The sequence below is a fragment of the Cololabis saira genome, chromosome 15 (genome assembly GCF_033807715.1).
Source record: "Cololabis saira isolate AMF1-May2022 chromosome 15, fColSai1.1, whole genome shotgun sequence".
NCBI lineage: Eukaryota > Metazoa > Chordata > Actinopteri > Beloniformes > Belonidae > Cololabis > Cololabis saira.
Window position 1 is genome coordinate 131215 of NC_084601.1, and position 16286 is coordinate 147500.

The window sequence follows — 16286 nt, forward strand, 5'->3', positions numbered from 1 at the left end:
TGGGAGAGCGCGTGCTCGCGCCAAGCAGCGCGAGCATCATCCTCCCGACGCACGCGCAGGGAGGATGGTGCACGCGCAGGGAGGATGATGCACGCGCCGGGAGGATGGTGCACGCGCAGGGAGGATGGTGCACGCGCAGGGAGGATGGTGCCTCCCTCCCTCCCTCCATCCTTCCCCCAGACAGCGGATGCTGAGGAAGCAGCATCAGCATCAGCAGCAGCAGCAGCAGCGCGGAGCGAGCGGCGGCAGCGACACCGACGCCGGGAACTAGCGGGACCAGAGGTGCCGGTGGCCGGCTCCGGGAGAACCGAGCCTCCTCCCCGACCAGAGGTGCCGGTGGCCGGCTCCGGGAGAACCGAGCCTCCTCCTCGCCCGCAGCAGGGAGGATGAAGAAGAGCAACCAGAGCAGGCGGGTCAGTCCGGCAGGGCGATATTCATCTTCTTGTGCTTTTATTCCTGCAGAACCGGATCGGTTCTGATCGTTCATCCGCTCATAATTCACCAGTGCATCTGTGATGTGAAAGCATGATTGTGACAACAGACAACTGAGTGATCTGATCAAACAATTGAGAAAACCCCCACAGATTTCTGATTTATTCATCAATATGCATGCTGCTCAGCAGAGGGGGGAGAAGAAAAGGGCTGGATTCCTTTAATATTACCATATTTTCATTATGAGTTGTTTCTGCTAATTGGATCCTTAATATAATAAGCGATACATTCATAAAATCCAAAAATAATTACAACCTTTTGTTACACAATGATTAGATCTGGTGCTGCTTGTACTGTACAAGTATGAATAGCTTGATATTTTAATTGAAGCCTCTGCTCATCTTCACATTTGTTGCAAACCCTGCAGCTGTAGCCTGAATGCAGTTCCTTCCTGTTAATTTATTATTTAATCCTTCATACTGTTGGCAGAACATTTAGAAGATCCACATGAAGTTAAGTGCACATATATCAATACTTGTTATATTTTAGTTTAGTTTTTAGTTATAGTTAAAGGATTAATTTACTCTTATTACATCCCTCCCTGCTCATCATTCTATGCAGTCCCTACTCTTACTCCTTCGTCTGATCAGTTTTAATGAGCTCAGAGAATCACAGAGCTAAAGAAAGGAAATAAAGCCTGAGGGTGTGGTAGAAACAAAGCTGTACAACAGCTGCACATATATTCACTTCATCTCTTCATAGAATTCAGTCCTTCAAAGTGACAAATCTCTAACTCCAGTAATCTGATAAATGTCACATAAACTTCATAATAAAATGTGCAGTAGTTTCCCATCATTACTACTCTTTTAGATGTGCCGAAGGAGCATTAATTAATGCTGGCAGTAAAGTCTGAGCTCCATGGAGAGAAACATAAAGATGAAGTGCTAACAAGAGTTTAATGTCAGGTGGTCTGAAGATACAAAAATGTAGCTTTTCTTTTGCTACGAGACTACAGCAGCTTCTTTTGTCATATAATATAATAAACTCATGTCACAAACCAGTTTTTAGTTGTTCAGAGTAACTTTGAAGTCAGATTTGGGCGAGTCTTGTTCAGTATATCCTTTGTTTTTGTCTTGAATCGTCATCAGTTCTTCATTCAAATGACTCTTTTCTCTTTCTCGACTCACTCTTTTGTTGTTGTTGATAATCTCTTTCAGTATGGCGCCAACTTTTCCCTTCTTTTCATGTTGTGTTGATGCCATGCTGTTATGTAATTAAAGTAGGTCAGACTGACAGAGAGCAGGGGGATCATGACAGACACGATCATCGTGAAGATTCTCACTCCTCTTCATCTCTCGGGCTTTTCCATCCTCCTCAGTCTGAAATGAAAGCTTTAATCCTTGACATCTTCTCGCTCTGTTCCTTATCTGAAATTGACAGTTTTCATCCTCTCTGTCTTTCCTTCATCTTTTTCTACCTTTAAGATTTATCTCCTCTTCTTAACTTTGTGAAATCAGAGAGTATTTCCTCAAGTTTCATGCCGTTCTTTTTTCTTAACAGGGATTGTGGTCAAATTGATTTTTTTTGTTTATATTTGAAATGAAAATATCATTTTTTTCTGTTATGCCTCCCTGTTATCCTATCATAAGCTTTTTTTTCCTGGCCCACATGCAAATAAAACAACTAATCTACTTAAAATGCTCATTATATTAGACCCTATCTGAGAGGCTTGTGTTTGGCGCTCGTCTACTGGAAGCTGCTGGTTTCTGGGATCTTGTTCTCAGTCCTCATGCCGTCTCTGGGTTTCAGGGCGTCCAGGACTCCGGTCCGCTGGTGGTCCAGCAGCCAGAGAAGGTGGGCTGGATCCGGAAGTTCTGCGGTCGCGGCATTTTCAGGGAGCTGTGGAGGAGTCGGTACGTGGTGCTGAGAGGAGACCACCTCTACATCTCAGACAAAGAGGTGAGGACACAAAGCAGACTGAATAAAGGGCATCCAGTACATGGATGGGTCCGGCCTGACACGACGAGGGGCGATTATGTAAAATGATTTTGGCAAGGTTTGTGTGTCGGACAGTGGCAAAGCTCTGAGCTCCAGCAGCTGTTTGGTGTCACTGTGGGTTAGGCTTAGAAAAAGATGAGGACAGCTTGTGTCCTGAAGCTGCAGCAGAGAAAAGAGCATCTCTATCGCAGCAACAGAGCTGATAGATTTTATGACTAATTACACTTTGAAGAAAGAGTTTGGACCTTTTGCACACTTGACAAAGACCAGATGGCCACCCGATCTGTGCCTCTGCTAGTAAACGTTAACTTGCCCGATCTGAAAATGGAGCCAAAGACGTCCCAGCAAACCACAAAGAGACCAAAAACGGGGGGGGGGGGGTTCAAACTGGTTCAAACTGGGCATGGAGATGATGGTCAGGACACAGTAGGATGTCCTGAGCCTTGGATGTTACCCTCCTGCCAAAGACAGCTCTAGCTCTAGCCTAGCTCCAGCTCTAGCCTAGCTCTAGCTCTAGCCTAGCTCTAGCTCTAGCCTAGCTGCTCCCAATCCCCCCCAGAAAACTGTATATTTAAATAATCTTCTCCCTTTGATGCAATATGAGCTAATTCTGATAAAACAGTGTAAGACTGCCAGGAGAAGACCTGGTAGCACGTTTGATGGTTTTCACTGTGTCATGTGTCACAGGACACAGTGTGAGGTTGGTTTTCTCTCCTCCTCTCTCCTAATGTTATTCTTTTCCTACCTAATGAGAGGACAGCGGTGCCTGCCATGGCTGCAGCCTCAGGCACCTGTTTATCTGTGTCTTATGTTGTTGATTTATTTTCGTGTTCTTTGGACGGGTTGTGCTGAAATGTATTTCATCGTGCTCAATGACAAATAAAGAGTCTTGAATCTTGAATTGATTGTCAGAATTCAGTCAGAAGCAAATTAGAAATGAACAGACGTGACATTTGTATTATTTCAAGTGGTACCGTTATCTCTGATGTTCTTCAGCCTCAGTTGATCCTTTGTAAATTCTTGGAGACGGCTTCCCTTTCCCTGAACTCTGCAGTTCTCTGCAGCAGGACTACTCTGCCTCTGCTCGGTGTTTGTCACCGTCTGTTATGCAACAGCGCAGGAAAGTGGGATGCTGAGTCAGACTTTCTCCTGAACACTTCTTCTGCATCTCAGCCGGGGGTTTTGGCCCTGCAGACACGCAGACTTCAAAGGAAAGATGTCTGTAAGCGAGTGCGTGTTTCACAGACCCAAAGACCACACGGAGCTGCGCCGTGACGCAATGAAAATGAACCCTGTCCCCACATCTCAAAGAGACACAGTTACGCAACAAATAATTGGTGTATTTTGTGTCTTCTTGCATGCAAAATCACAGCAATCAACCACAAACAGATGCATAACGACCACAGAAATAAACAACCATGAAGAGAAGAATAACACCACCACCGCAGAGACGGGAAATTACTGCAAACAGACATAAAGCAACCACAGAGATCTAGAAAATAAAGGCTAAGAAGAGACACAAATTGACTACAAAGTGTGGCAAAATGATCACAGTGTGATAAACGAGCAGAAACATTGCTCCTAACCCCTGTAGGGTTATACAATGTGCACCACATTAACACCATCTGCTGCTTTAAAATACATCATTTCAGCTAAATGCAGACATGTTGTCAGAAAAATATGCTATTGTTTTGTGTTTTTTCTCATACAGAGGTCTATTTAGTTCAACTCTTGTTTTTACTCCCGTATACTTCATCTGTTGAGGTTGACCGGCCGAACCGAGGATCGTTATAATGACCTACATTAACCATGTTGGTGCGTGTATGGATGTTGTTTAACTAACTGTATTTCCACAGACATGTTGACTTGACTGATCTTTCCCCTTATGATAACAAAAACCTACCTCATGTCAGATGTTTCCATTTCAAGGTAAAGACATGTTTCAAGGTCAGAATTAGGTTTCAGGTCTCAGTGTGCGTTAGTCAGTTTAATGGAATTACATCCAGTACTTATGATTTCTTTGCATGGTTACTCTCAGTGTTTGGTCTGGTTTCTGTACTCAGCAGCGTGTTCATCCAGGACTTATAAATCCCTCCTGAGGGAAGCCTGTGTGTGTGTGTGTGTGTGTGTGTGTGTGTGTGTGTGTGTGTGTGTGTGTGTGTGTGTGTGTGTGTGTGTGTGTGTGTGTGTGTGTGTGTGTGTGTGTGTGTGTGTGTGTGTGTGTGTGTGTGTGTGTGTGTGTGTGTGTGTGGAGCAGAGGTTTTCTATCTTTGAGAGGATTAGCTCCACTTTTAATCTACCACAGTGAGGAGGTTCATTTCTTCAAGATTCAGACTTGTATTTGTCTTGAGCTTAGGATATCTCTGCCGATATTTGTGCTTTTCCTAATGAAAACTGCAGACATGTTGATTCAGATCAAAGCTGCGACCATCGGACGTATGTTTTTGAGACACAGGAAGCATCTTTGACTGATGTTGTTCGTCTCGGCACTGGAATGGATTTTTTTTTTTTATGCGACAGAGCTGAAGCTCAAGCGTTGTATTGATCGCACCGGCTGTGATATCGACAAATGTTCAGCTGCAACTGCTGGTCTCCCTGCGGCCATTAAACACACCACATGACTTCAAATTCACGCAGAGGACAAGCACGCGCTGAACATTATTCTACCGGCTGACACATTAAAAGCTAATTATCTGCACAGCTTCATTTTAAATCATGGAAATGCGGAAGATGTGAATTGGGGTCTAAAAGGTGCGTGTTGTTCATGTTGCTTTATCAGTCATCTGCACATGATCATACCATTTCCCCAAAGCGCAAGCAGCCATAGGTTGAAATGGAGGCCAGTCTGAGAGTGTGTTAGGGTGAGATACCGCTGAGAGTCTCCAGATAGATATCAAATATCTGTCTCCAGCAGACTCCCACTCTAAAAGGGGCAAATTTTGCCATAAAAGACCAAGTAAATACATTTTGTCAGCAAGACATTATTATGTTGTTAAATAGATGTATTTTTTCTCATGTTTGTGGGAATAAAAATACTTGTCATTAAGTAGAAATAATTCCTAGAGGAGCTTTAAGTTTGTGGAAGTCAGTGAAAACCTTCACTGGTGAATCACAGCTGCACGATCACTGTTTCCCCTCACATCTTCATTTATGATAATTTGCTCGTGAAGTGAATACTGAATTTATTTTTGCCTTTTGGAAGTCATTTCACGATTACTGAGACCATCAGGAGTGAATCCAAGACACAGGGAAGTGAAGGAAACACCATCTTAGTGTAACAGTTTCTGGGTTTGTTTGTTCTTGTTTTATTTTGAAAGTCTGGGTCCTGGGTTCTTTGACTTCTCTAGTGCATTGAACACCATCAGGCCATTGCTGCGGGCAGTGATGAGTGTGGAGGACACCCTGGTGGACTGGACCCACAACTGCCTCCCCAGTAGACACCAGGATGTCAGACTGCAGGGCTGCCAGTCGCAGAGCTGGCGCCCCCCAGGGAACGGTGTTGGCACCATTTCTATTCACCCTCTACACATCAGTTTTTCAAGTCAACTCAGACAAATGCCACCTACAAAAGTTCTCTGACGACTCCGTCATCGTGGGTTACATCAGCGACAACTGGGAAGAGGAGTACAGGGACCTGGTGGAGAGCCAGGTCTCCAGCTTAACACCACCAAGACAAAGGAGATGCTGGTGGATTTTGGGAGGAGTGAGAGGATTCCCAACCCCATTTCCATCCGGGGGGTGGAGGTGGAGAGGGTGGACACCTATAAACACTACTCGAGTTGTAAAAAAAAATCAGGGGGGTGGTGGATTTTATCATATGGGGACAGATAATTTGTGCTGATTACAAATAATATAATATATTACAAATAATAGCAGTGACCAAAACACCTGCAGAAATACTGCAGGAATGACATAGCAGCAGTTAAATGCAGCCTTCTGTAAGCTTTAAATATCCACTGGGCTTACATCAAATACATCAAAACACAACAATAAAAAACAGTTTTCTGAACTTATCAATATGACTCTGTCCTTCACAGGATAAGTATAATGGATCACTGCAAAAACTCTAAATCTTAACAAGAATATTTGTCTTATTTCTAGTTAAAATGTCTCATTTTAGTAAAAGAAATCTCATTACACTTAAAACATAAAACAAGACTCATCACTGGAAAAAACAACAATTTTCACATGTTTCAAGTAGATTTTCACTTAAATTAAGTAGAAAAATCTGCCAGTGGAACAAGATTTTTTTGCTTGTCATGAGAAGATAAATCTTGTCCCACTGGCAGATTTTCCTACTTATTTCAAGTGAAAATGTACTTGAAACAGGTGAAAATTGTCAAATAAGTTATTTTTCTGGTGTTATTTTTCTGGTGATGACTCTAAATGTTGAAATAGCAGTAAAACCACATTCATTGATGAAATTACATAAGCGGGGATGGCAGTTTTACAGGGGGGATGATTTGGACCATTTTTATTTTAGGGGGGATGCCATCCCCCCTCATCCCACCTCATTCCCCCTCAACTCCAGTACTGCCTATAAATATCTGGGAGTCCAAATGAACAATAAACTGGACTGGACTGATAACACCGAGTCTCTACAAGGAAGGGCAGAGCCGGCTATTCTTCTTAAGGAGGTTACGGTCTTTTAATGTCTGTAGCTGCTGCGGCTATTTTATCAGACCGTCGTTGCCAGTGCCCTCTTTTTTGCAGTGGCATGTTGGGGGGGCAGCAGCAGCGCGGAAGGGGCAGGGGCAGCAGCAGCGCGGCAGGGCTCTGTAGTGGGAGCAGCCTGTACAGTCTGGAGGTGGTGGCAGAACTAAAGACAAGGAGGAAGCTGCAGCCATCATGGACAATCCCACCACCCCCTAAATGGTGAACTGATGGGGATGAGGAACCTTCAGCCACAGACTTGTCCTCCCCCGCCAGAGCACCAAGCGTTTTGGCCAGTCATTTGTGCCGGTGGCCATTAGACTCCACAACCAGGCACAACGGACCACCAGACGGGGGGGGGGGGGGGGATCTGAGGACTGGTGTTTTTGCACACCTGCACTTTTTGCACACTACTTGCTTTTGCACATGTACTGGCATTTTATTCTCTTAACTGTTTTTATTAGCAACTAATCTACTCTGCTTTTTAACTTAACTCTTTTTAACTTATTTTAACTCTTCTTAAACTGTTCTGTTGCTGGCTGACAAACCGAAGCTCCCTACGGGGACAATAAAGGTTTTCATTCATTCATTCACTCACGTGTTTTAGCTCTTCCCCTAGGTCATCTGCCCTGAATGTTTGCACCTTGTCAGCCCTGGTGTGTATATCTTGTCTGTTTATTGCCAGGGTTACTCTTTTGTTTCTACTATTTGCACCTGTTTCTTCCTGTGTACTCACGTGTTTACACCCCTATTATGTTCATAGGACAAAGCATTACAGCTCCATTTAGTTATGACCACTTACTATCTCTCTTCAACACAAAAAGTTCTGACAAGTTTTGGATTTCCCAACCCCATACGTGTGAGATATACTTGTCAAAGTGTGAGACTGTTGAAAACCGCTATTACTGTAACGTGTGAAGGCATGCTTGCAATGTACCAAAACCCAAGGTTTAAGCTTATAAACATGTTTTTTCTAATAAATGTTATATTTTTGGAAAAATGCAAGAATAAAATGTGAAATTCTGCAAGTTGGAACAAATTTGGAATATAAATCCTCTTAACTTGAAATGGGAAATTGTATAAATGTAGTTATTTTAACTTGAAACTGTGAGTTACAACAATGCAGAAATGTGTGTTTGTTCCACTAGCTAATGCAAGTTTCTTGTATTAATAATGTGTAATGATTATTTATTTTAACTCACAGTATCAAGTTAAGATAGCAAGTGATTAAAAGTTAAATCAATTTTGACAACATGTTGCAACAACTAGAACATTGTAGTGTAATCAACTTTTTGAATTTTAATTTCTGAGTTGAAACAAAGGTAAACCTCAAGTTGAGTTCATTTGCATTTTTAAGACAGCAGGTGAACTTAGATTTGCAAGTTAAACCGACCTGAAATGTCTTACAGTGTTCTGAACAGGGTTGTGCTTTTTGTTTGTATTCATTGCCATCCTGCTCAGCAGCGCTATTAGTTTAAATAAACCACTGGAGCGTTCCTGCATTGATGTTCAGCTGTGACTGTTAATGTTCAGAAAGTTCTGCAGTTCATGTTTACGTGGGGTTATCTGGAATCCATGTGAGTGAGTGGATGAGGAAGGCGAGGGGGGGCAGGACCAGAGCATGTGTGTTTGAGGGGGGGCAGGACCAGAGCATGTGTGTGAGGGGGGCAGGACCAGAGCATGTGTGTGTGAGGGGGGGCAGGACCAGAGCATGTGTGTGAGGGGGGGGGCAGGACCAGAGCATGTGTGAGGGGGGGCAGGACCAGAGCATGCCTGTGTGTGAGCAACACAGTCTCACTCCAAATGCGTCGAAATCCGCCGAACGGTCACGAACCTTTGGCGACACCTACTGACGCAAAAGGTACCCTTCTGCGTCTCTTTCAGACGCAATAGGCTCCTATTGACTCCAATGTAATTCTGTCTGCGGCTATATTGGACGCTCAGAGCCCGCAAGCGGTTTCCTCATTCCTCTTTTTTAAAAAATGCATATACTTCAATTTAAAAGTGTGGTTTGATGACATTTGTAGCGAAAAATTCTCAGACGCAAATAGAATACACCAAATTGTATGACATCTCCAATGTAATCCCGTCTGCGGCTATATGTGACGCTCAGAGCAGTACTTCAATTTAAAAGTGTGGTTTGATTTGCGAGAAATATGCCTTTTTTTCCCCACAATCTCTGTTCAGTGAGTATCATGCATGGTTTATCAGTTATTAAGAAGCATTTTTCCACTTCGGATTTGGCCAGAGTGAAATGGCAGGACCAGAGCATGTGTGTGTGTGTGTGTGTGTGAGGGGGGGCAGGACCAGAGCATGTGTGTGTGGGGGGGGGGCAGGAACAGAGCATGCGTGTGAGGGGGGGCAGGACCAGAGCATGTGTGTGTGGGGGGGGGGGGCAGGACCAGAGCATGTGTGTGTGTGAGGGGGGGCAGGACCAGAGCATGTGTGTGTGTGGGGGGACAGGACCAGAGCATGTGTGTGTGAGGGGGGGCAGGACCAGAGCATGTGTGTGTGAGGGGGGGCAGGACCAGAGCATGTGTGTGTGAGGGGGGCAGGACCAGAGCATGTGTGTGTGTGGGGGGGCAGGACCAGAGCATGTGTGTGTGAGGGGGGCAGGACCAGAGCATGTGTATTTGAGGGGGGGTTGCTGGGGAGGACGTGTCTGCTGAAGGAGCCGCTGAGAGTGGCTGCTGCTGTTCTTTGTCTGAGTTGCTGTTGTTTTGGCGTGTTTACATCCGACAGCAACCGGGTCTGTTTAATAAAGAAGCTGCTTGTATCTTCTCCGTCCATCCTCAACACGTCCGTCTGGACGCTGCACTACTGTTGTTCTGGATCTCTTGCCATCTCAGTCTCCTGATTTTGGGTCCTACATTTGTTGACAATTTCATATTAGATAAAACAGTCCTTCCGTGGCCAGGGAAGAATATTACTAAAAACACTACAAAGCAGGAATTTCAGGTGAATAAAAAAAATAACACACATTTAAACTAAGGGGACGGGATCAGGACAGAAACTTCACAGGAGGTGCCTGGGATTCGGGGGATGAAGTGACATGAGAGTTAAAGAGTTTAGATGAGTCTAAAGCCAGGACTGAACAACAATGTCTTTACTCTGGACTGATCAATGCTGAGCTCATGAAGCTCCAATTTAAACTACTACTACTATAGACTACTGTCTATAAAATCCCTTTTTTGTGATCATGTCTTAGATTAAATCATGTTTTAACAATATTTATATATCATCAGACAGACGTACTGTGTTGGGTAAAACCAATATTTATATACAGGTTGCAGAATGAATGACACAATTTCAGTAATTCAGTTGTCCCATTAAAAGTCAAGTCAAGAGTGTTTCTGATTTCTCGGATTTGATCGTTAAAGATTTTTGAATCAGCCTTTTCTGCACTGAATATATGAGACAGTTGGTCCTGCAGGCATTTTAACTGGAACTGGAAATCAACCCTTCATATTCAATCAATATAAGGCCGTTTATAAAGTAAGTTTTGTTTTTCTGTGGCTGGTGATGAGAGCCTGACCTTTGTTGAACTCATTTCATACTGTACCCCATCACTGTGAATCAAGTCAGAGGGTGAAGATATCCAAAAAAAAAAGAACTAAACAGAACATGCAGCAGAACTGTCCCTCCAAAACAAAATACCATGTAAAGCTTGCTTACTTACTTACACAAGCAAACCTCATTTCCATTAAAAACAGAACTGAAGAATGAGCCAACAAGGAGATGAGTCTAAATAGATTCAAAAATACAGAAAAAAGGACCATGACATTGACGGATATCTTCCTTGCAGCGCTCTTAAAGAGTGGTGTAAATTATCTACATTTTTTTGCCAGTGAGGCGAGTCATTCTGTGTCTTTGACAGAGCGTCAGTGGCTTTTATCCTTTTTTGTTGCTAAATGTTTACTTTCTCGGTTGTTTTACATTTAAATGGATTTTATAATCATACTGGGCATTTCAGCTTTTTGCTCCAGCCGAGAATCACGAATGTTACGAACTCCCGGCCTCCCGCTGGTTAAAGATGACACAGATTGCAAAGTCTTTAATCTCTAAAAGCTTCATTTATCAGCTTTATATTTTGTCTGGTAGTGCTTGTACTGATGTCATGCACATAAAACTCACTTTCCCAGGATCTCGTGCGGCTTTGAAAATGTGAGACGTAACGGCATGATAAAACCCGAGACCTTGTGCAGGCGGAGGAGGTCACATTGACACGCCTGCCAGTAATGCAGGAACCGGCTTTAACTGCGACCAGTGAGTGCAGAAAGCTTAACAGTGCTGACGGGACAGAACAGAAAAGGAATTAATTTCCAACTGTAAATGAGTGAATCGTGTCAGTCCTGCTGCAGCGTCATCTGCTTTCATCTATGTTTCCAGAAAAGTTACATTTTGTTGAAAATGAATGAACGTCTCCACATCTCATTTAGACGATTTGTAAAGTACAACATGGGTCTTTCCCGTGGCAGAGATTCGGTGTTGGTTTCTGTCTCTACAGTTCTCCCTACATAAACTTTTAAAAGTTGAACGAAGTGAAAATGTCTCTGATGAGCCGCGTGAATCCCCTTCTGGCATGTTCTCCATCTGGTTCTTTTACTTTATTGGCATCTTCAAGGAGATGAAATGGACGTAACCAGGACTAGACTGGTAATCAGGACTGGACTGGTAATCAGGCGTACCAAGGACGTTCCCGGTGCCCCGGCCCAGCTTGGGGTCTGTAGAACTGTTGGGATCGGATTTTTCCTTCTTCAGCCCACTGGTTGATTTATTCACATCTTCCTCTGTGTGAATCCCATCCTCATCCCCAGTTGCTCCATCCTAAGAAACACCACCCAGAGCCAATCAAAGGTGGACTGGAGGCTACACTCCTCCCAGCTTCTTATTCCAGAAAGTCTCCTATCATCCTGAACATCTGCATATCTAGCAGCGTCTACCTGCTGCTCGCCTCTCAAGTATCAGCAGCAAAAGCTATTCACTTCTATCATATGTCCTATCATGACACATCTTGAATCTTGAAGATACACAGGAGATCATAAAATAGGTTATATCTGTGGTTCTGGCGCTTTGCTAAATTGTTTGTCTTATAATAAATTGAAATTATAACATGTAGGTTGTTTGTATTTTTCAGCAACAGCCAACAAATTACATTGTTGTATGTTTTACTTTTAGTTATGTGGTAAAAATGATTATATAAATAGTACTGAATACTCTTATTACTATCAGGATTATGGAGATCATATATGGAGTCTCCTCACCGTACGGTGTGTTCCATTTGAATGTGATTTGTGTCACGGTTTTGTGTTTTATTTGTGTCTTGACTAGTTCACCCCTGTGTCTCGTACCTCGCTCCTGCAGATCTGGACTTATTTTACCACCATGTCTCTTGTCATGGTTTCTTTTGTTGTTGTCTTGGTCTTGGTCAAGTTCCGGCTCTCTGTTTGTTTGTTTAAGTTAATACATTTTTGGAATCCATACTGTAGTTTACTACTACTAGGTCGTCCTCAGACGAGCCGTCCATCGTTGTCTCCAGTCATCCCGATTCTCCATACAACTTTCCAGTTCGCTGGTACTCTGGGCCCCGGCATCCTTCTTGAGTATGTCCACATATGTTGGTGTAGGACGTCCTCTTGACCGGCGCCCGCGTGTTGGCTCCCACAGCACCAGCTTGCTGGCTGACAGTTCTTTGTGTCTTTGGCAGTGCCCTGCAAGTCTCATTCTCCTTACAGCAACCTTTTCGCTCACCCTTGGTATTCCTTCATATAGGACTTGGTTGGTTACATGTGCATTCTTGCTGATGTTAAGCACTGCACGCAACATCCTGGTGTAGCACCCGTCCAGGGATTTCACTAGGGTTGGTTTGAGGGTCCAGCATTCACTGCCATAGAGGAGAACAGACTCTACTGTCGCGAAGAAGAAGCTGAGTCTGATTTGGCGGGGGAGGTTGGAGTTCCAAACACTGGTCATCCCGTTCAGGGCCCTCCATGCAAGTGCCTTCCTCACTTTGAGATCTTGCTCAGTTGAGTTGACCCACGAATGTAGTTTGCATTATTTAAATAACTCTGTAATGCATCACAACATTTATATTATATACATAAAAATATCCCATAAACAAAGTTACCATTATTGTTCATTCTGGGTACATCCTATTGTGTATATTAAATATCGATACCTTCACATACGCATGTTTGGGAGTTGGTTACTCCAAGCCAAAAGGTCTGTTTGTTATTTTTGTCCAAGTCTGGCCCTGGATATAAACGAAGAAACCACCCGAGTGCAGTTTGAATTAATATCTGCAACGCATGAGGTTTTTCTTTTCAAATGCATCATTAAAATAAGTGTCAGTGACAGTTTTATGTTTCTGGTTTGTTGCTGTTCTTCTCTTGTGGGGAGTAGGTCTGAGACGACAGCACCACCGTAGTTTATCTGAATCATGCCAGGAAAACATGGAAATGAGTCAGATGTTTGGCCCAGAAATGCTCTGAGAACAGTGTGTACACCATTCATTTTTTTTTTTTTTTTTACTTGTAGCTTAATTGTTTGAGTCTAACAGCATTCATCCGTCAGCAAACAGCTGAAACTGGGAAACGTAATGATCAATGGGACTATTTGATACATTATTCATTGAATTCCTGAGCTGATGGGTTTATTGCCTTTACTTTTTACTTCTTTTATCTTTATCTTTTCATCTTTTTCATTTCATATTCTCAGTTCCTTGGTTGACTTTAGTTACTCCTCTGAAAAAAAAAAAAAACAATCCACACCATATACAGTATCTCAACTTCTCCTCTTAGTATTTGCAATTTTATTGAAAATAGTGAAAGAAAAAGAACCTTCACATTTACATTCTAGCTTTTCTGAAACACGGGTGCTAATATTCTGATTTAATATCCTTTTTCAAATTTCGTCTTACCGGCTGAATTAGAGTACTTATCATCTCTTCTTTTTCTTCAAAAACAATTATCTTAGTGGTGCCAGTCTGGCAGTCGGCACTCTTTTCTATACTGGCCAACTTTTTTGAATGCTGATTAACATTTATGATTTGTACCTGCTGTTTAGAGATCCAACACAGTCTGTCTGAAACCATTCAAAGTTGTTGTTTAGGTGCTGCTTCCATGTCCATGTTGAAGCAGATATTGTTACTTTTCCCTTTTGGGAATAATGAGACCGGTTTGTATCTCACTATGCCATCAAATCTGTTTGGCACTTAGGTCAATGACAGTAGACTGTTCATTTTCTTTACGTGACACAACTTTTCGAGCTTGCCAAATGCTGTTATTAGACTAAATGACTTCCATCTCTTCTCACCGGGAGTATTGAAGTCATTGTCGTGTTCACACTATGTGATTGATTGACTGTGTAATCCGACAGCGACTGTAGTCTATCCACATACTGTCCGCAAGACATAGCAAGAAATGAGGCGTGACCACACTCAAAGCATGAGTTGTTTCTTCGAAAACGGACCACAAGAAAGAATGATGGGTGCAATATGTTCTGCTATGATTGGCTACGCTTTCAATTCCCTCATGGTGATGTTAGCGTCTCTCATTTGCTGCTGATTGGATGCAGGTATTTGCAGTGCTGGATGTTGGAACTGTCAGAGACGGCAGTGAGGGGTGAATTAGGTCATCAGAACGTAGCCCGTGTGTTGCAGCTGTGGTTCAAGCATCACTGAGTAAAGATGAAAAAAACACAAAAACAACAACATCACGAAGCAGGAAATAGAAGGACCATGTTTTAGAAGGCTGGAGTGATGGTTTGTGTTGGGTTGTAAGCGAGCAGCTGCACCCTGTGTTTAACCAGCTGTTACAGTATGGGTTACAAAACACACATGTATTTCTGTGTCACTGATTCTGGGTGTTAATGTATGTGCATGTGTGTTGGCAAGGCAAAGACAAAGAGCAACAGAGAGACATCAGATGAGCGGTGCCATGTAAATCAGAACTGAATCAGAACTGAATGCTGCAGGGGAAAGCCTTCTTTAGTTTTTGAATCTGTGTTTAGGAGATAATTGAAATTGTAAGATGAGAGAAACCAGCAGGAGATGTAACGTTGCAGCAGATCTCCGATATAATCTTCAGTTTGAGGTCTGCAGGATCACAAGATTCTCTGATGCCGCTCAGGAACGGATTCTGGCAAAAATCTGCAGCTGCAGAAACCGACTCTGTTAGAGATCAGATGTTAAGAAATGTATGTGAATGTTGAGAGAGAACTCTGGGGCTCCCACCTAGTTTTTAATCCATTAGACTTGAGGACACATCGATGTTCCATTTCGAAATTCTGAGCCGACCACAGGTCTGCTTGGGTTAAAGAAAAGAAAAGGAAAAAAATCACTCTTTTAACACTCTCACTAAGTCTTTTCTCATCTTTCCATAAAACAATGCTTCAAATGTTTAAAAAGCTTGTTGTTCCGCTTTGTTGCAGAACATCCTCATTATTTTTTTATATTGTGCTTTTGTGTTTGCAGGTGAAAGACGAGCGCAAAGCGCAGGAAGTGTTTGACCTGGCTCATTATGAGCGTTCAGAGGAGTTGAGGAAGGCAAAGAGTCGCAGCAAGAAAAATCACAGTCGCTTCACCGTCTTACGCTGCCGACATCCGGGAAACCCGGTGAGTCCCTCTGTCCATCTGCCCTCCTGACCGTCCATCAGGCGGCTTGTACACCATTTACTGTTACCTGCTTTCTGTCAACCTGTTCACCTCAGCCATCACGAAGCCTCCTGTCCGTCTTCCTGTCTCATCACCAGATCAGTGCAGGATTCACTCCAGAAATGTGCTAATATGTAAAGTTCTGAGTTCTGAAAATGACCTGGTCTCTTTTCCAACTTGATGAGATGATGATGTTGCTGTCTTCTTTCATTTATTGGTGGTTGGTAAACAGCGTAGGTTGTGAGTTATTACCACCAAATGGTATAGAGGGATTGTTGTGGACCCCACCAAGTCATCACTGTAATCTAGACAACTGAAAAGGATCAACTATATTTTCTCTAAAGATCAAGTCTGTTTTCTTTGCTGTTTCTCTAACCAGTTTCACTTTAGAATCGGAAATTGGCTAAAAAATGCTAAAAATCACTTTCACGATAATGACTCAAAATTGTAAAATAACAAGACATCTTGGGTTCTACATGAACACTCACTCCCATTTCTGATTTGATATGATGCCTACATTTGCTTTAGGGAAAAATGGTCCAATTACTAC

At 43.0% G+C, this 16286-nt stretch overlaps 1 protein-coding gene across 2 annotated transcripts in view; it reads left to right on the forward strand.

Annotated features, from left to right (window-relative positions):
* The first annotated feature begins 204 nt into the window (after positions 1 to 204).
* Positions 205 to 16286, forward strand: part of plekho1a (pleckstrin homology domain containing, family O member 1a) — a 43962-nt gene continuing 27880 nt past the window's right edge. Inside the window, exons 1-3 of one of the 2 annotated variants that reach the window (XM_061741966.1) lie at positions 205 to 413; positions 2242 to 2391; positions 15557 to 15697. In XM_061741966.1, the coding sequence (XP_061597950.1) occupies positions 387 to 413; positions 2242 to 2391; positions 15557 to 15697 (318 nt within the window). In that variant the 5' untranslated portion in view covers positions 205 to 386. The remainder of the gene's footprint in view (positions 414 to 2241; positions 2392 to 15556; positions 15698 to 16286) is intronic. The other variant, XM_061741967.1, reaches the window with a different exon arrangement.